Source organism: Vicugna pacos, chromosome 12 (assembly GCF_048564905.1).
Source record: "Vicugna pacos chromosome 12, VicPac4, whole genome shotgun sequence".
Taxonomy (NCBI): Eukaryota; Metazoa; Chordata; class Mammalia; order Artiodactyla; family Camelidae; genus Vicugna; species Vicugna pacos.
Genome location: NC_132998.1, coordinates 22,964,500 through 22,985,815, shown reverse-complemented (window position 1 = coordinate 22,985,815; position 21,316 = coordinate 22,964,500). Strand labels below are relative to the sequence as shown.

The 21,316-nt window shown below is 38.1% G+C and overlaps 1 protein-coding gene across 1 annotated transcript; it reads left to right on the top strand.

The window, feature by feature from the left end:
* Positions 1-297: 297 nt before the first annotated feature.
* Positions 298-20,175, top strand: TMBIM4 (transmembrane BAX inhibitor motif containing 4). The gene is made up of 7 exons (XM_006205825.4): positions 298-537; positions 9,259-9,367; positions 10,416-10,521; positions 11,620-11,653; positions 13,463-13,580; positions 19,336-19,381; positions 19,916-20,175. Exons 1-7 carry the CDS (start codon positions 441-443, stop codon positions 20,120-20,122), a joined length of 717 nt encoding a protein of 238 aa, XP_006205887.1. The 5' UTR covers positions 298-440; the 3' UTR covers positions 20,123-20,175.
* Positions 20,176-21,316: the final 1,141 nt, after the last annotated feature.

The following is a 21,316-nucleotide window of genomic DNA, read 5'->3' as shown; positions in this document are numbered from 1 at the left end:
TCTTTATGGAAGAGAGGTTAGTTCTCTTGACAAAGCTTCCAATAACATCAAGTTTAAGGGCTTAGTTTCACAATAGGCAGTTCCACAGCTATTCTGAGTCCCACTTTCTAAGTCTTTTGAATGTTATCGTTAAAGTGGGGATGGCAAATGTGGGTAGATCAAAGTAAACTCGTCAAAAAAAAATTCGAAGGGGCCCCGGGCTATTTGCGTATATCTACACCTCACCTTCCTGTTGTCTCTCCCACCTAACCTAAAGCGACCGCCTTCCTCGCAGCCTCACTGAAGCTGTGAGGCGGGGCCGTCGATTAGCCGCGGCTTCCTGACGGCGGCCGCTCGGCTGGTCGGGGCTGGGCTGCTTCCTGCGGAAGTGGCTCGGAGGCCGTCGTGCCGGCGTCGTGTCCCCAACTCCGCGGGGCGGCTTTGTGGGGGTCTGTGCCAACATGGCTGACCAGGACCCCCGCTACCCCTGCTCCTCGATCGAGGACGACTTCAACTATGGCAGCTGCGTGGCCTCCGCCAGCGTGCACATCCGAATGGGTACGACACCCCTCGTCCGGCCCCTCCCGGCCGCCCCTGGTCGGTCCGTCGCGCCGCTGGCCCCTGGGGGCGGGTGTCCGGCTTCCGAGCCGAGCCGACCTCTCTCCCCAGTGGGGATCGTGGGAGAGCGCAGGTCTCCTGGGGCTCAGAGGGCAGCCTCCCCTCCTCCTGCTGGCCCTCCGGCTCGGAGGAAGGGCGTCGTCCCCAGGCAGGAGCTCAGAGGGACAGGCGGAACGGTACCCCAGCTGTGCGCTCAGAAACCTAACCTGGAGCCCATCCTGCCCGAACCGTGTCGTCTTCGGGGTACAAGGGGACGGCTGAAAACCTCAGCAGCCTGAATCTGGCATCTTTCAATTAAAAAAAAAAAAAGCAAGGATTATTTTTCGGTGAAAATCAGTTTAATATACGATCAGTGTGACGTACATCTGAATGGAGTTAACTGCTTGAATGTTTTCGGTTTAGGGGATGTGAACGGGTTTCAAGTTTCTGTGTCCTTGTTGGTTTCGTTCCCTGGATTGTAAGTTCAGTGAGGGCAGGGACCTTTATCCATCTCATAGTTCTTTTCTCACTGCAGGACTCAACGTAGGTGGGTTACTGAGGCGGTTGCTGGGAATGGAAGTTTCCCAAGTCAATCAACATGCCATGTTAGCTGTAAGTTATTATGCAGTATGCAGTGGGCAGAAATTATTTTGAATTTAAAATGCTCAGCTTCCTGTAAGTGGAATTCATTGTCCGCTCTAGTTTAGCCAGTTGATCGCAAAAGCGGCCCCGGATTTTCATTCTATCCGACAGCTGGAACTTGTTGGGAAGAGGAATTATATAGCGCTTATGCTTAAGAATCTTGATCCCCCAGCACCTATATTTCTGGAATTGAATTTTGGAATTATTTTGGCAAGTGAGCTTAGTTTTTTTAATTAGAGAAATTTTAATTCTGGTAAAATAAACATAACATTAAAATTTTACCTTCTTAACCATTTTTAAGTGTACAGTTCAGTGTGCAATGTAAGTATATTCGCATTGTTCTGCGACTAATCGCCAGAACTTTTTCATCTTGCAAAACTGAAACTGTACCATCAACTTCCTGCTTTCTTCTCCCCCAAACCCCAGGCAGTCTGTATTCTGCTTTTCTTTTTTATGTATTTGGCCACTCGGGATACTTCACGTAAGTGGAGTACTTGTCATTTTGTGACTGGCATATTTCAATTAGCATGTTTTCAGGATGCATTCATTTTGTAGCATTTGTCAGAATGTCTTTCCTTTTTAAGGCTGAATAATTTCCCTTGTATGTATAAACCACATATCATTTATTCATTCATCTGTTGGTGGACACTTGGGTTGCTTCCACTTGACTCTGAATAATGTCATAAACGTGGGTGTACAAATATCCCTTTGTGACCCTACTGTCCTGTTTGATAATATGCCCCAAAGTGGAATTGCTGGATCATGTATGTTTTAGTGAAAAACCTGAGTTTTTCCCTCTTGTGTTTCTCCTTTACTACTCACACAGGATACTCCACTTCTGGCACTTCTGGTCAACAAAAGTGTGGGGACTTTTCCCCACTTGAAGCAATTCTCCAGGGCACCAACTGGGTGTCCTACAATTTAACTCAACTCTGACACTATGGAGCACTAGGAGATAGTGTCAAATCCCGTGGGTCAAGGTCTGTCCCACAAGAGTGTGCCCATGTTACTTCACATGCCTATTGCAAGTAGTAGGTCCCTAGGTTACTCACAGCGTCTGTCAGAGTTGGCTATAAATGGGAGTTTCCCATGACCCTTCCTTGGGTTTGATTACTTTTGAGTGTGGCTCACATAATTCAGGGAAACACTTAGGTTTACCATTTTATTAAAGGATACAGATCAACAGCCAGATGAAGAGCTATAGGGTGAGGTCTGGGAGGGTCCCAAGCACAGGAACTTGTGTCCTCATGGTGTTGGGGTGCATCACCCTCTCCATGTCCCATATTATTGGGGTTTTATGGAGATTTCTTCACGTAGGCATGATCGATCTTTAACTCCATCTTCAACCCTTCTCCCATCTCAAGAGAGTAGGGTGCAGGACTGAAACTTCCAAGCTTCTAATCATGGCTCCTTCTTTCCAAAGGCAGCCCTCCTGGAGCCCACCCAGAGTTACCTCATTAGAACAAAAGACACTTCTATCACCCAGGAAGTTACAAGGGCTTCAGGAACCCTGTGTCAGAAAAATTGGGCTGGTAACTAAGCCAATCTGTATTAGAAAGTAATGTCTAGGGGAGGGGATGGCTCAGTGGTAAGAGCACATGCTTAGCATGCATGAGATCCTGGGTTCAATCCCCAGTACCTCCAGTAAAAAAAAAAAAAAAAAAAAGATAAATAAGGAAAGTAATGTCTTATCTGTCTCAGGTTTTTTTTTTGCTAATTAAAAGATAAAACAATAATGCTCCCCCCCACCCCCCGTTTTGTAAGCCAATTGTGCTGGCTAACCTAATGCCTTAAGGAGAGCAGTTATGACTTCCGCTTTCTCATTGCCTTTACATGTAGTAAAAAGGGGTTGCTTTGAAAATGTACATTTTCTGGAAAATACTTTTGAAATATTATACATTTAAAATGTCAGGGCTCATTGGTAGAAAACAACAAATCATGAAGCTACAGAAAAATGTGAGAATGGAATCTGAGTACAGCCTCTACCTTGAGCATTTTTATAGTGCCAATTAAGCTAGTATATGTAATTGTTGTATATATAATGTATAATAGTCTATTAAACTAGTCTGTTTTAGCAATATGCTAATTTATATTTTTGAAACACTGAGACATACTGTTTTGTAGACTCAGAAGCACAGCATTATGATCTGTGGGATTATTTTATACATACTTTTCTGCAACCGTGTATTTTCACTTAATATATCTTGCATTTAAAAAACAGTAGTATATACAGTTTAATCATATTATTTTAAACTACAGTGATCTTCCATAGTACGTATGTACCATAATCTGTTTAATCATCTGATGGATATTTAGATTAGTACTTTTGTTTCTTTTTATTCCTTCAAATAGTGCTTTAGGGAACATTCTTACATATTTCTGTGAATTTCCCCAAGTATTGCTCTAGGATAAATTTTTAGAAGTGAAATTATAGGGTCCAAAGAGTATGTGCATTTAAAATTTGATGTCATCAACTATCTTCCAAAGAGATTGCACCTGTTGGCTCTCCAGCAAACAGTATATGAGGGCACCTTTTTTTGCACCCTCACCAACACTAAGATCATCAAACTTTTTAATATTTGGCAATCTGGTAGATCAGAGGTTGGCAAACATTTTCTGCAGAGGGCCAAATAGTAAATATTTTCAGCTTTGTGGGGCCGTAAGGTCTCTATGCCAGTTACCTCTGCCATTATAGTGCAAAAGCAGTAGAGGACACATAAAGGAGAGAATGCGACCATGCCCAGTAAAACTTTTGCTTACAAAATCAGGTAACGTCCTGGATTTGGCCCTTGGCCATAGTTTGCTGACTCTTGTGGTAGGTAAAAAAATGTTATCTTGTTTTAATCTGCATTCCTTTAGCTAGGTGTGTGATGGTTAACTTTTTTTTTTTTTAACAAAACTTTGTTGGGTTCCCTACTGATCTTAAGGATATAGCAATAACCAGATAATATTTCGGTCCTCAAGAATTGCTATTTGGGTGGGGCAGTGGGGGGTAACAGACCCTAAAGAAGTAAGCAAATAAGTAGACTGCTAGCTGTGATACGTTCTCTGAAGAAAAGAATCAGTGATGGAATAAAGACTAGGGTTTAGAATAGCAGCTATTTTAGTTAAGAAGTAGGCAGGGAAAGAACTCTTAAAGGAGCTGTCAGTTATTGTTGTCGGAGGAGGAGCTAGCCAGGTGTATTAGTTACTTACTGCTTTATTAAAAATTACTCTCAAATTTATTAGCTTAAAACAAGAAATAGTTCTTATCTCACATAGTTAATGAGAGTCAGGAATCTGGGAGAGGCTTAGCTAGCTGGTTCTGACTCAGTGTCTCTTGAGTGTCCACTCAAGATGTGGGTGGGCTGGGGCTGCAGTCAGCTGAAGGCTTGACTGGACTGGAGGATCTGCTTCCTGGAAACCTCATTCATGTGGATGTTGGCAGAAGGCCTTAGTTCCTTGCCACATGACCCTCTGCATAGGCTGTATGAGTGTTCTCGTGGCACGGTGGCTGGCTTCCCCAAGAGCAGGTGATCCATGAGAGACCAACGAGGAAGCCACAGTGTAGTGTCCTTTATGACCTAGTCATGGTAATCACACATGTCATCACATCTCCCTTAAATCAGCTCAAAGTTCAGAATCTTGTGATCTAAATCAAATTCAAGGATGGGTGAGGCTCCTTGGGTGTGATTCCTTAAGTGTAGCTCCTCTGAGTACATTTTCTCTCACAGACTGTGAAACTAAAGAATTTTTTAATTACCTGTGTCCACACACACGACATCCAGTGGTAGGATGGACGTAATTTGGTGGTGTTTTTTTCCAGTAAAATCATTCAGAAAACTTTGTTGAGTATCCTATGATTCTTACTGAGGTTCACTCTAATAGGTAAAAGCCACACCCACATGTCTTAGAGTGAGCTTTGGCCAAGACTGATGAGTGACTATTTCCTCAAGCCTCTCAGAAGCCCTGTTGTTTGGGTGATTTTTCTGAGGGGCAATGTTGAATATTTGTGAGGTTTTAACAAAGGATTTTGTAATCACATCCTCTGTCTCCTTTTGCATTTTAGTATGAATAGTGAGAAGCCAACAAGTGCATGCTCTGTCTGGAAATCTCCTTAGTTTCGTCACCCTTTTGATTAGGCACATTTTTTACTTCATGTATTCCCACAGGTGACAGTGTTTCTAAATTTTTTGCCAGTACTTAATGAGGATTCTTTTTCTTCCAGTTTCCGTAAGATTTTCCTCACTCTAAGTCCTTTCCTGCAGCCTCCTCAAAGGCATCATCCTTCTCCAGTTTCTTTAAGGCTCTTTAAACTTTTACCTCAAAGACCTGCCAGCTTCTGCCCACTCGTTGATTCCAAATCCTCTTCCACATTTTAGGTTTTTGGTACAGCAGCACCCCACTTCCAGGCACCAAAATCCGTGTTAGTTTCCATTGCTGTGTAACAAATTACCACAAAGCTTAGTGGCTTGAATAAGTGTTCATTATCAGTTGCTAAGAGCCAGGTATCTGAGTGATTCTAGCTCAGGGTTTGCCGTAGGTTGTGGTCAAGATGTTGGCTGGGCCTGCAGTCATTTGAAGGCCTGCCTGGTGCTGAGGGATATTCACTCATCACTGTTCACAGAAGGCTTCAGTCTCCCTGGCTCTTGGCCGAAGACCTCACTCTCCCACCTCATGGACCTTTCCTTAGGAATACTTGAGATTTCTCACAACATGGCATCTCCTAGAGCATTTATTCTCAGTGGGGACAGTATGGCCTCCAAGAGGGTGAAAATTAGTTCTTGAGGTGGAGGGCAGAAATCTGATATTTCAGTGGTTTCGGCCTTTCAGAGGTCTGTGGGACATAAACAGATGTACACTGTATGAGTGGCATTAAAATTTTATTGGGGAGCTATTAGGAAAACAATATCCAGAAGGCTTCTTAGATGGGCAGTGATGAAAAAAAGGTTGAGAAATACTGCTTTAGAGCAAGTGATCTAAGAAAGAGCACAGAGCCTTAAAAGTTTTTTTTTAATTGAGATATAATTGACAGGTACTGCCTTTTATGACAGTCTTAGAAATAACACACACTGCCACTTCTGCGCTACTCTTTTTGTTAGAGGTGAGTCACTTGACGGGAGTGTCAAAAGTTACGGAGTTATTTTAAGCCATCAGTTCATGTCAAGAATGATAAGGGCACTCCAGGCAGAGGAAACAGCAAGGACAAAAGAAGGATTTGGCATGTTTGGGGAACGAGCGGTAGCTAGTGTGGGTAAAACACGGTGAGGAAAGGGAAGAGTGGTGTGAGATGAGGTTAGAAAGGCTCTGTATCTTGTGGGGCCCGTAAAAACTTGAAAATTTTATTCTAAGTGTAAGGGAAATAAAAGTATTTAAGCAGGGAGTCAGACAATATGGATTACTGTAGAGAAAGATCTCTGACAGCTGTGTGGAGAGTGAATCGAGACAATAGGTGGGACCAGTGAAAGCGTGGCGACCAGTTAGAAGTCTGCTGTCATAGGCCAGGCGGGAGGTCACACAGACTGACTGCGGAGGTAGCAGAGGAGACCCAAGAGTGGGCATGCTGGGCTCTGAAGGTGGAAGCTACAGTAGTTGCTGATGGATTAGGAGAAGGGAGGGGAAGCAGAGATGACTCCTTATGTTTTGGGCTTGGGGGATGTTGGTGCTGGTGACACGTTTGGGTAGAAATGAAGAGCTCCTGTTTTAGCCTAAGTCTGAGTAGATAGGGGAGAAATAGCAGTAGAAAGGGGGAAGTAGAAGGGCAGAAATAAGGGCTCGAGAAGAAAATAGAAAGATTGCTGTTTGGCTTGTATTCTTCTCAAGTCCGATCTTTTATTTTTCCCTGTCAGCTGCGTATGTATATCTTATGCCACCTGTTATATTAGTTATTCAAAGTGGGTATCAAATGTTTTTTCATGGGATTTAAGTCCCTATTTTTAAAAGTTGTGATATAGAGTATCTGCATAAGGATTATTTTTATGATGAATTTATTGGCTTAGCGTAGGTTTCTTTAAAGTATTTTTCTATTACAAAAGTATTAAGTATTTATTGATGTTATATTAAAAAAACACAGATTAGCAAAGAATTGAACGTGGAAATCACACTCAGTCATACTGCTCAGAAAAAACCATTATTAACTCCTTTGTGTGTATTCTTTCAGTCTTTTATCACATATGCGCTTGTACACACACACAAGTATGAATAAACATAGAATGGTAAGTATTAACACTGACTTCCACTGCTTAATTGAGAATATATATTACGTGGAATGTGTTTGAGTTACGTAAGGTGTAGAGTAGGGTATCAAATTAAAGAATGTGATTTTTTTTTCACTCCAGAAATATCCCTTGGAGGAATAATGGTTTGACCTCTGGTTTAGTGATTAAAGTTGCAGAAAGGTCCCCAAAAAATGTTCATGGCAATAATATATTTTTTTTCTACTTTTGTGAAAAAGGTGGAAATGACCTCCCAAAGCTTGCAGATATCAGGGTGTTTTTAAGAAAGTACGTTGTAGATGTGCTGTGGAGATGAACGTTGTCTGCTTTTGGTTCAAGATAAATACCTCTGCCTAGGCCAAAACAGAACGGATCCTGTGACTGAGTCATTGGTTTACATGTTCAGTAAAAGCTGTTTAGGACATTAGGAACAACTCCCTGGTTGTTATGGAAAGGGTGCCAGAAGGAAACATTGATTAAGATTTAAATTGGGGGCCTTTTAAGGAGTGTATATCTTTAGTATTTATGAAAATTCTCTTATTCTTATAAAATATTTATTAATTTGGCAGACGTGCTATCAATGTACTTCATCCTTTCTTGAGAATTTAGGTCTTCAGTAGGAATTTTTTTCAAAGAGAACCTTTTTTATATGCACATTGTCATGAGGAGCAAGAGACAATATCATACCTTTTGTTGGGTAAAAGTCATTCAGCAGTAGTTTTCTTGCCTATCTAAGCACAGTACTCCATGTGAGTTATGTGGCTCCATTATTGTTTCAGAATAACGCTCTTTCTCTTCCCTGACTGGCAAAATTCACCTTTCATTAATTCAATATAAATTTATTTTAAAAGCAAATAAAATTTAATGAGTATTCTGTGCCATCCCCTTGGCTGGGTGCTAGGAGCCTGAGAATGAATAAGTCATGCTCCCTATTATTAGGAGCCTTTTTAGTCAGTATAGTCCAACAGGAGTGAAGGGCAAGCAGACTTCTCACTTAGGAAATAAAGTGATTAGAAGCATGTTAGGGTCCCTTGGGAACATAAGGAGGACCATCTAGTTCAGATTGAGGAACTGAGAAAGGCAAAATCTTGAAAGATGATGAGCAGTTTGTTAAGGGGGTGAGAGGAGGATATTATCAGTCTGTGTACATGGAGGAGGTGGGAACTGTTGTCAATATTTCATTTCTGAAGCTGGTGGTGAGTTGGGTGTTTGCTGTATTATTTTTATCATCTGCATATCAGAAGACCGTAATAAGTATTTTTTATCATTAGGCCTTCGAGTTGATTTATGGATGTTGGTAAGCATTTCTCACATAGAAACTAGAAGCAGAGGTTGTAGAAGTGAGAAATAAAAGTAGGTGAGTGAAAGTAAGTTTATATATTGTTTGCCTTGAAAGGATAAACTTCATTTTGGGGAGACATTTGTACTGCTTGGAAATGAAGATTTCTTTTAAAAATTTATATCTGACCATATGCTTCCTATTCCGGCTTTGCAGTTTCAAGATAGCTTTGTTCTTTAAAGTGTTCTGTTTTTAATCTTTTGCTTTATTTTATGTTGTACAAATATGCATTCAACACTGTCTTTTTATTTTGATGAAAACATTTATATTCTGGCTTCTTAATGTTTTTTAAGCTCATGCTTCCTGGAGGAGGATAGTTACCACTTACAATTTTGGATTTCTTTGGAGGTGTTTTGTTTTTTCAGTTTTAGTTGCAGACTACATTATTGGGATTGAGTATTAAGAAGGAACATATATAGCAGTTTAATGTTTCTAAGAAGAAATTTGATCTTGCTGTTCTCTGATAAATGCTTAAGAAAATAGTCGTGTAATTTTTTTCTCTTTCAGCCTTTCTAAGAAAAGTCTACAGCATCCTTTCTCTGCAAGTTCTCTTAACTACAGTGACATCTGCATTTTTTTTATACTTTGATTCTATGCGGACATTTGTACATGAAAGGTAAGGTAATGATGTGATTCTGAATCATTTTCAGCCACTGCATATGACTGAAAGGGCATAATATGAGCAAAGTTAGTTTTTTTTTCTATTAACCTTTGCAGTTAGAATGTAAAAAATGTTCATTACTAACTCTTCTAAATAAGTTTTGATAAGGAAAATGTTCTACAACATGGTATTTACCTCTGAACATTTTAGCTTACAGTTTCATAGGGTTCAACTCTCATCTCATGGAGTAGTATTAAGAATTTTCAGTGCATGTAGTTTTTTAAGTCTTCATTTTTTTGCATATATTAGACTTACGCCCTGTCTCCAAAGCCTAAGACAGTACTTGAAAAGTAAAGATAGTTAAAAAAAAAAAAAGATTTAATTTATCTTAGGGTTGACTCAAACGAGGAAAATTTCACTGAAAAGTTTTCAGAGGAATTCCGTATGATTCATCCCTAATTTGTTTAAGATCTGACCTCCAAAATAATTATTTCCATGGCTAAAAGTAATATAGGGTTTTTTTGTATTCAAAGAAAGGAAAAATAAAGAACGAACATTTTCTTAGCAGTAGTTACTTTCTGTCCTACGTCTCTTTACAAAAGGGGAGTTGTGAACTATTTGCTACTTGAAGTAAAGTTCTTTAACTTAAATCACAGCTGGGTAGTAAATACTCTAAAAAATATGTATCAAATTTGTTAATTTATTAGTTTTTCTTTATTTCTTTAATAATAACTATTATTTGAATACTTATTCTTTATTGTATTTTAGTTTAAAAAAAGCAGTAATTGCAAACATTATTCAAATATGATAGAAGTTCATGAATTAAAAAGGCCAAGTCTTCCCCATTCATTGTGGGGAAGATTCTTTGTCCTGCTCCTCCTCATCTCACACTCCTCAAGTTTTCTACAAGGAAAAATAATTTCTTTTGATAGTTTGGTGTAGAGCCTTCCAGATTTTTTTCCCCCTATACTTTCATAAATACACAGATAAATTTTATTAAATTGGATAATACTATTTATGGTATTTTTAAACTTGGGAATGGTTTTAATGTTTTGTCTTTCAGTCCTGCCTTAATTTTGGTGTTTGCCCTTGGATCTTTGGGTTTGATTTTCGCCCTGACTTTAAACAGACATACGCATCCCCTTAACCTGTACCTGCTTTTTGGATTTGTGAGTACTTTGACAATATCTGTTCCTTTAACATTTGTTCCTGAGTGTTAAACTTTTTTATTTAGTTGAATGCATATACATATGTAACAGAACAAAATTAATGAGTTTTTTTAAAATTCAAAGCTTTACTTTTATGATAATGGCCTATCAGTTGGTGGATAGAATCTAACTAGAGTAAGCACATAAAACAAAGATACGTAATTAAGGAAAAGAGAACCTAGAGGATGAAGCTTGATATCCCTAAATGTTTTATTTAGGATATGAGTTCAGTTACTTATGACATGGCTTAAACAATGACAAGATAACAGTGACCTAAACAGGATGGGTTAACTTCTCTTTCAGGTAAAAATGTGAAGGTTTAATGAAGTGTCAGGGACCCAGACATCTACTATAGTTAAGACATTTCTTAAGTGTTGCATAGTACAAGAGAGCTCACTGCCATGTCCACATTCTATCCATTTATTTTAAAAAACAAAAGGAGGAAGAGGAGAGTAGGCTTCTTTGCTTTTTGAGATTGTGTACCTACCTTGCTACTCTGTTGACTAGAATGCAGTCTTGTGACCAGATCCAGCTGCAAGGGAGGCTGAAAAATGTATTGTTTAATCTGAATAGCTATGTGCTCAGGTAAAAATTCTGTTACTAGGGAAGAAAGAGAGGATAAATACTGGAAGACAGTTTCAAGACTGTCTTGCCACACAAAGTACTACCTAGATATTTTATTCCTCCTGTATTTGTTTGTGTGAGATAGTGATGTTTTTATTAATGTGCATGTGATTTGCAATTTCATTTTTTTTATTACATGAGAGAGAGTGAGAAAAATAGAATTTTCTATATTATTTCTAGAATCTTCCTGTTATAAATATGAAAAATCTAGTTGAATTTAAGGAGTGATGGGATCACAATTTCAATCTAAATATTCTTACTCAATACACTGAAATTTCCGTTTATTATGGTGGATCATATACTTCCCAAGGCTGCCCTGAAGCTAAAATGAGATCATGCATATAGAATCACCTTCAACTCCTGGATATTAGAACATGTACATGACATAGTATAAACTTTACTTGCATTTATGTAATTTCAGTTTCTTTTTCTTAGACACTGTTGGAAGCTCTGACTGTGGCCTTTGTTGGTAAGCTATAATTGTGCTTTTTTTAATGTGGATAAATTGTTTGGGTAAAAAGGTGTTGGGGCTAAAGCTTAATATCACGGAATGTCATAATCAAAAATGTGGCATAGAATGAGGAATTCCTAAAATATAAGCACAAATTAAATGTTTATGTAATTCAGCTGAGTTCAGAGGAAGTAAAGAATTGGGAAAACAGTAGAAATGGAGAACAGTACCCATTTTGTTTATCCATTTGTAAAAATAAGACAACAGTAGCTAATCTTTTCCCTAATTTAAAGGGATCTTAGAAGAACTGATAACACGTTTTAAGCCATGTACTTATCACATGAGCTCAGCATCTTTAATTGCCTGCATTGAACTCTGCTTTATTATTATATCCTCATATTTTATCACATGGCTCTACAAGAAACAGTGGCAATTTCTGGTTTGTATTCTGTATTAAGTATGTATTTGAAAGGAAATGTGTATTATAATCATTTGGTGTACCTATGTACGTACACTCACATAAAAAATTTTGTGATTCATTAACAATAAAAATTCTAATTGTCTCAAAATGATTAATATGGAGTACCAAAAAGATAGGAATTGACTATGACTCTCAATAACAGTTAATTGTTAATCCTTATGGTTAATATATTTGTCTCTTCCTGTTTTGTCATTACTGGTTTTAACTTTTTTATGCCAGTTACATAGAATCTATGTTGTTTGGTAGTCTATCTCTTCCTTTTACAAAAGAATAAGAATATGAATAAATAATAATAACCACTAAAATAAATAGCATTGAAATTTCTTAGCACAGAGAAGAGGTATTATTAATATTTACTTATTATTAGTGTTACTATCTATTAATGTTACTTACTATTAATGTTATTATCGGATCCATCTCTGTCCTCCCTGGCTCTCACCATTTGTAAGGGATGTACGAGAGAGATTTATTTCAGGGTAACTGGAATCCATCTAATCTTACACTCAAATTTCTGACAAGAAGCAAAAATGATTTCATGTTTTATCTTTTCTGTGTTCACCTTCCTAATCCTGTAATGCATAGAGAAATTCCAACTGTTTAGCATTTAGGGATAGAAAAAACTTGGATAATAATTCCCCCCAAATTAAAAATTACTTAAATCGTTTTGGGTTCAAAGCACTTAACTTCCTTTAAGAGATTATAATTTAACATTCTTGTTAAAATATTAAGCAGTTGTATTACAACAGCCACAGTCAATCCAGATGATTATTCTACAATTACAGAAAGGAATTTAGTATATATTCAGTAAACCCCCAATAATGTACTCCACGATAAATGCAGATTTGGGTATGAAGCAATCAGTGGTTTCTCTCTCTCTCTCTCTCTCTCTTCCCTTTGGGGTTGGTGAATGGCAGACAATCCCAGACAGCCCCAGTGTTTTTCTGGCCCAGGAATTCCCAGCCAGCCACAGGACCCAGAATCACCCCTATTGATATTTAAGCCACAGTTGATGATAAACTGCAGCTGGGACAGGGAAGGATGAGAATCATTTCACCAGATCCCCCAAACCCCTAACCAGCTAGCTGTGTAATATTGCTCCAGTTATTCCTTTAACTTCATAATAATGTGACCCCCTTATGTCATATACTTTGGAGCCTGTTTATTGTATTATGAGTGTGGTTTTACTGTATCAATATTCAAGACTAAATAAGGAATCTTTTCATAATTGTTTTTATTGGCAAGTAGTATATGACAAAAAATAGAGCACTTCTATTAAATGACAGAAACAAACTTTTATATTGAGTATGTTTATATATATCTTTAATCAGTGTTTTATAATTTTACAGTTACTTTCTATGATGTGAATATTGTTCTGCAAGCTTTTATACTGACAACTGCGGTATTTCTTGGTTTGACTGTATATACTCTACAATCTAAGAGAGACTTCAGCAAGTTTGGAGGAGGGTAAGTTATATATATGTGTCATGGCTATGATAGGTAGGTATCTTTAATACTACCTAGTTTTGAGAGAAGTGCTATACTGTTAGCTTTGGATACTTTTAAACTGGAGGGTAATGAGAGGTCATCTCTCTGAGTACTAGGGCCAGGCCCTACTCTCCCGGAGCATACTAGGAGATGGAAAGTGGCTTTGAGTCATTTGCTTCCCCTGTGTATTTAAAAAGGAAGTGAATGCCAAAAAAATCAGCTTTTTAGGGAAGCGAGGCTTGCATGCTTTACAGATGGTATGAAGTTTACCTAAATTATTAAGGTCTTTGTCTTGATGTAAATGTTACCAAATGTTACATCCACATCTTTGTGCAAAAGCACGATAATTGACCAAGGTGCTGGAGATGTCTGTGTGAACTTTAAAATCTTCTTGATCCATCCAAATTAACCTGTATCCTTCAAACTAATAAACATAGGGAACGATCCTTTTTCTGTTTGAGTAATGGTACTGTATTGTCTTCACCTTGGAAACAATGAATAGACTTTCCTAATAAGCTCACAGTGGCTTCCTGTTGGCACATAATCACCCAGACATTTTCTGTTCTTTTTGCTGTTACAACACTAAAAATTTACAAATGGTCTACTCTTGCACAAGTTTCTTTCCTCCCCCTTTTTTCCCCCTGGTAATCTAGATTACCAGAAAAAAGTTGTTACTGGGATAAAATATAGTTAGTCACCCAATACTGACAATTGTGCAAGATGCTTACATAGTTGTATTAGAATGGAATTTGATTAAGGGAGAGGCAACTTTTTATTTGTTTGCTTCATGTTTTGTATGTGTATGTGTGGGGGAGGGATGTTTTATACATATTTGCATGGTATGTATAATGAAGGATTTGCTCTCTGCTGCTGCTTCAGCTGTATTCCTTCCCCCATCCACTCGCTATAGTCCCTAGAACTACTGTTCAAGTAAACAATCTCTCCTATATTTCAGCCTCTTCAGAATAGATTTTCTTCTTCCTTATCTCAGCTGAAACTTGATTCCTTGCTGAGAATGCTGTTCTCTAGCTGCTCGTTCTGCCACACCCTGTGTTGTTTGTGTGGGGCTTAGTGTTGAAAACTGCTTCAGTCCCTTGTGCTTCTTTCATTATTCCTTCAACATGTTGAACATTCATTGCTTTAAGGGTTAATGCTGTCTGGCTGTGTACTTCCTGCTCTTTCTCATTAATGTCACTCATTCTGATTTTGGTCAAACTTACTCATGCTTTATAAAGATTTGAGCATCAAACCACGTTAGTCCCATACATCACCTTAGCTTCTCAGTATCTCTGGACCCCTTCTACTCCAGCAACTTTCATCTCCCTGCCATGGCCACACTGTGGACCCTTGTCATCACTAGGGATTGTTCCGTTGCTGAAATTTCAGATGTCAGTGTCTCACTCTCTTTCTTCAACCTCCTATCCTTCTATCTCTCTATCTTTCTTTACTCCCTTGACACCCATCTACTATTCCTCTACCTCCTTGAACTTAAGAAATACATTTTTTAATGACATTCTATCATTGTATCATTTTTGAATTTGTTTCTATTGATTGATTTTTCTCCTTGGTCATATTTCCTTGATTTTTTTGCATGCCTTTATAATTTCTGATTGGATGCTGGTCATTGTAAATTTTACATTGTTGATTGGAGTGCTGTATTAAATATGTTTGGCTATGTTCTTCTAGGAAGCAGTTAAGTTCTTTGGAAACTCTCTGAACCTTTTGAGGTTTGCTTTTAAGTTCTGTTAACTGGGTCCAGAACAGCTTTTAGTTTAGGGCTAATCTGGCCCCACTGTTGAGACAGTAGCCTTCTGAGGATTACTCAGAGTTCTGTGTCTTAGGTTTTTCCACTCTGGCTGGGGTGAATGCAGACTATTCCTGGCCATGTGTGAGCTCTGAGGATTGTTCTGCCTACTTCTCCATGGTACTTCTTTCTCCCGCCATTGTCACTTCCTCACACGTATGCATTAAGTACTCAGCTAAAGTCTTGAGGGAAGCCTCTCCTTGCAACTACAACGAAACCAAAACTGACTGTTAGACAACCATCAAAAAAAGACTGGAACCTAGCAAAGAAGATCATCTTCAACTAGAAACATGAAGAGGGAACCACAGCAGGAGGGTAGGAGGGGCGTGCTTGTGGTGTCATTGGGCCCATATCCCATGGGTGGGCGACCCACAAGCTGAAGAGTAATTAAGTTGCAGAGGCCCTCCCACAGGAGTGAGCGCTCTAAGCCCCATGTCACGCCCAGCCGGCATTGGGAGGAAGAGGAGACCCCAGGGCATCTGGTTTTGAAGGCCAGTGGGGCTTGGCTCCAGGAGCCCCACGGGACTGGGGGAAATGGAGACTTTACTTTCTTGGGAAGTGTACACAGACTCTCGCATGTGCCAGGTCCATGGGCAGAGGCAGTGATTTCATAGGAACCCTGGGCCAGGCCTGCCTGCTCGTTTTGGAGGGTCTCCTGGAGACGTAGGGGACGGCTGTGGCTCACCGAGGGGACATAAAAAAGCTGGTGGTGGACATTCTGGGAGTGTTCATCTACATGAGCTTTCCTGGAGGTTGACATCTTGATTGGATCAATAGCACCAAGACCTAGCCCCACCCAACAGCCTGTAGGCTTAAGGGCTGGGAAGCCTCAGGCAAAATAACATACTGGGTAGGAACACAGCCCACCCATCAGCAGACTTCCTATGCCACAAACGCCTCTAGACACCAGAGATTGAGGACCAAGCTTCACCCAGCAATGGGCAGGCAGTGGCTCCTCCTGCCAGGAAACCTGTATAAGCCTCTAGTCCAGCCTCATGCACCAGGGGCAGATACCAGAAATAAGAAAACAGTAATCCCAAAGCCTGTGGAAGGAATCCACAAACATAGGCCAGACTCTACACTAGGACTGGCTGGCCCCTCGCCCTTGGGTGACAAGAGAGGAATGTACTGCTGGGACACATAGGACATCTCCTACAGAGGGTCACCTCCCCAAGGTTGAGAAACATAACTTACCTACCTAAAAATACAAATAGAAAGATAAACAATATGAGGCAGCTGACTAATATCTCCCAGGCCAAGGCACAAGATAAAATCCCCGAAGAAATAAGTGATGAGGACATAGGCAATTTATCTGAGAAAGCGTTTAAAGTGATGATGGCCAAGATGTTCAGAGAACACAAGATGAGTATAGGTGCAGAGAGTGAAGTTTTTAGCAAAGAACTGGAAAATATAAAGCATACTGAAACAGAGTTGAAGAATAAAATCACTGAAATGAATAACACACTAGAAGGAACCAAGAATAGACTGAGGCAGAAGAACAGATCAATGAACTAGAAGACAGATTAGTGGAAATCACTAATGCAGAACAGAAAAAGGAATGAAAAGAAATGAGGATAATTTAAGAGAACTCTGGGACAACATGAAGAACATAAATATTTGCATCATAGGGGTCCCAGAAAGAGAAAAGAGACAAATAACCTGAGAAAATTTTTGAAGAGATAATAACTGAAAACTTCCCCAGTTGGGGAAAGGAAATAGTCACCCAAGTCCAGGAAGCACAGAGAGTACCACACAGAATCAACCCAAAGAGAAACACACCAAGGCACATAGCCATCAGATTGACAACAATTAAGTATAAGGAGAAAATATTAAAATTATCAAGAGAAAAGCAACAAATAACATACAAGGGAACTCCCACAAGGTTATCAGATGATTTTTCAGTAGAAACGCTACAGGCCAGAAGGGAGTGGCATGCTATATTTAAAGTGATGAAAGGGGGAAACTTACAGCCAAGAATACTCTATCCACCAAGGCTCTTGGTCAGACTTGATGGAGAATTCAAAAGCTTCACAGATAAACAAAAGCTAAAAGAATTCAGCACCACCAAACCAGCTTTACAACAAATGTTAAAGGACCTTCTCTAATCTTCAAACCATAAGAAAAGAGAACAAAAAGAAGAAAGAGGAAAAAAAAAAACGACATACAAAACATTACTTTGGCAGTTCGGGGTCTTTTACGGTTCCGTATAAAATTTGGGTTTGTTGTAGTTCTGTGGAGAACGCCCTGAGTATTTTGACAGGGATTGCATTGGATCTGTACATTGCTTTGGGTAGTGTGGCCATCTTGATAGTACTGATTCTTCCAATCCAAGAGCATACGCTATCTTTCCATTTCTTTTTATCATCTTCAATTTCCTTCATCAGTGTTTTACAGTTTTCAGAGTATAGGTAACCTCCTTGGTTAAGTTTATTTCTAGGTATTTTGTTCTTGTCGATGCAATGGAAATATTTATGCCAGTTGTAAAATTCTGGTTTTTGAAGTGGAAAAAAAAAGTGAATGAAGGGCTGCAAATGGCAAAATATCCTTCTTTCTTACAGGTGAGTTGTATTCCATGACATATATATGCTGCATCTTCTTTATCCATTCATCTATTGATGTGCACTTATGATACTTCTATATCTTGGTAATTATAAATAATGTTGCTGTTAATAGTGGGGTGTATGTATCTTTTTGAATTAATTCTTATTTTGTGGTTTGCATTATCCCTTTGGTAACTATGTAAGTTTAAAAAGGTAAAGCTCTAAATGTTCTTAGAAACAATGAACAGTACATATATGTAAATTTTAAAAATACGTGCAGTGTGTTGTGTATATGTATTTACATGCAATACATTGTATACGTGCAGTCTAATTGAAACAATTCTACCTAATAAAACTGAAAAATGAAAAAAATTTTTTAAAAAGGAAAAAAAAAGTCTCGAGGGGAACCCTCGGCATACCACCAAAGCTTGCTAGCTCTCAGTGTAGCTCTCTCCTCTCTGGATCTTTGTCCCGCAAATTCTAGCCACTTTGGCTTCTCTGATCTCTAAATTCTTGTTTCTTCAACTCAAGGAAACCACAAGGCTCCATATGGATTCCTGTCCCTACATTGCAGCCTGGAAACTCTCTAGCTGGGTCACTTGTAGAGCTCACCTCCTGTGTTTCCTTTTTCTCAGGAGTCAGTGTCCTGTGCTGCTTGCTGTCCATTGTCTGGAAAGTGTTGTTTCATGTATTTTGTCTGGCTTTTATTCAAGGAGGGAGGGTAAATTTGGTCCATGTACTTCCTTTGGCCTGAGGCAGCAGATGTATATTCAGGCTCCCAAGTCTCAGATAACAAAAGATTGACTTCTATATGACTTTGTCATATAATTAAATTTTATAAATAATTTATAATTATACTTTATATATATATATATAAATATGAATGGTAATTTATAAACTTATAGTAGTGGCAAATTTATGTACATAAAATAAGTTTTTTAATATAGCAGAATAAAATAGAGAGTATATTGGGAACTATAATGAATGTGCATGTTCACAGAGTAATTTGTTATTGTTATTTGGAGTGAAAATGCAATTATGTTTCATTTGTTCATTTACCTACTTTCTAGGAGTTTTATAGCTCTGAATCAAAATACTTCTAATGGTATTTAGCTTACATCAGTATTTTCTTTGTGTTCCAGTTGTGAAAGCTTTAAAATGATACTCTTAACTAGTTTTGTATACCATAAAAGCAGGTGTTGAGTAGATAGCTGTTCTTTCAATTTCTGGATATTCTACAGTATTCATTGTATATTTAAGAATTCTTACTATTCAGTTATTCTTTGGCAAATATCAAGATAGGTTTATTTCTTTAAAAAATGTTGAATGGGCTTACTAAGTTTTTTGGTTAGGAACAATATTCTAAATTGTTAATATTTTGTTTTTACAGACTTTTTGCTGTTTTGTGGATTTTGTGCTTATCAGGAATCTTGAGGGTAAGTTCTTTTGGAATGGTAACTTGAAATATAATATAAATAATCTCAAAAAGCTGTAAGAAGCTTCTTACGATAGGACACTTAAGGAACATTGTATATAGAATGATTTAAAATGCTATGTTTTAAAAATCAAGGTCTTATTTTAATCACTATTTTTGATTGAAAGAAAGATAAATGAACCAATGAGTTAAATTACATAGAAAGAGGCCCTCACTTGTAATTGCTAACCTTCAAGTGGCACATGTAATTCTGGAAAAGACATATATTTTTAAAAAATTTATGATTGGAATGCTACTGTTTAAAGTCAGGTGGGTAATTTAATAGAAAAGGAAGATATCCACTGATTCCCCCATTTACTCTCTTATCCAACAGAAGTGAGGGTGGAGCTGCCTTATTTTTTTGGCTTTTAACATTTGTATTAAAAATTGTTCAGCATTGTTAAATATATATGTAGCACATGTAACTTAAGAGCAAGTAACTTAAGTATCCATAATGCTGTTCTTAAATATAAAATTATTAATCTGTTGCCTGTAGTTATTTTTTTACAGTGAGACGGTGGAGTTGCTCTTGGCTGGTGTAGGAGCCCTTCTTTTCTGCGGATTCATCATCTATGACACCCACTCACTGATGCACAGGCTGTCACCCGAAGAGTACGTATTAGCTGCCATCAGCCTCTACTTGGATATCATCAATCTGTTCCTGCATCTGTTGCGGATTTTGGAAGCAGTTAATAAAAAGTGATTGAAAGCAGTATGTAGAAATGGATTCACTAATAAAGTCTGAGATATAATTAACCATCGAATACTTTTATGATTTTATTTGTATGCTTTGTACTTCTGAGCTATTACTATAATATCATAGTAATACATGTATTAGTATTACATAATACTAGTTATAATTACCTATAATATGTATTATATTAAATATATAATAACTAGATTATATGACAGTTATATAAATCTTACTGTTTTTTATGTATCTTAGTTTTAAATTCTTCATTTAGAATCTGAAGAGATACCAAAATTCTGTTTTTCAATTTTTTTCAATCCTAAACTTGCCATATATAGATTTTCATTTGCAATTCAAAAATAATGTTATGAGTAGATAAAATTAAGACTGTCAATTTCTTTGTCTAGTGATTTTATCTAAATTTTCCTTTAAGTAATATTAGACTTGATTTTGATTTTAAAGTACTTGTGTCCTTACCATTATAAAGTGTAAATCTCCTTTTACTGGGAGATTTTGATCTTACTTGGAAAGGAAAAAGTATAAAAGAAATTCCACAGAGAATTATTCAGTATTACAATAAAATTATATTAAAATGTTAATGACATTTCATTATAAAATGAATTCTGCTTGACAGTCATATTTTGACATAAAATTTAATTTAACATTATTAGCTTTTTTTTAAGTACAGGTTTCATATAAAAATTATAGCAGTATACTGGTGGCCAGGGAAACTTTGGCCAATTCCTGACTGCATTAGATTGCTAAGGTGCCATAACAAAGTATCACGGACTGTGTGGCCTGAACAGAAATTAATTTTCTTACAGCTCTGGAGGCTAGAAGTGTGAGGTCAAAGGTGTCAGCTGGGTTGGATCTAAGGTCTCTCTTTGGCTGGTAGATGGTCATCTCCCCGTATCTTCACACGGACTTCTCTCTGCACCTGTCTGTGTCCAAATTTCCTCTTCTTATAAGGACACCAGTCCTATTGGATTTGGGCCCACCCTAATGACCTCAGTTTACTTTAAGTACCTCTTTAAAGACCATCTCCAAATACAGTCACATCCTCAGGTCCTGGGGGTTAGGACTTTGCAGTGGTCTGAATGTTTGTGTCCCCCAGAACAATTTGTTGAAACCTAATGGCCACTGTGATGGTGTGAGGAGGTAGGGCTTTTGGGATGTACTTAGATCATAAGGATAGAGTTCTCACGA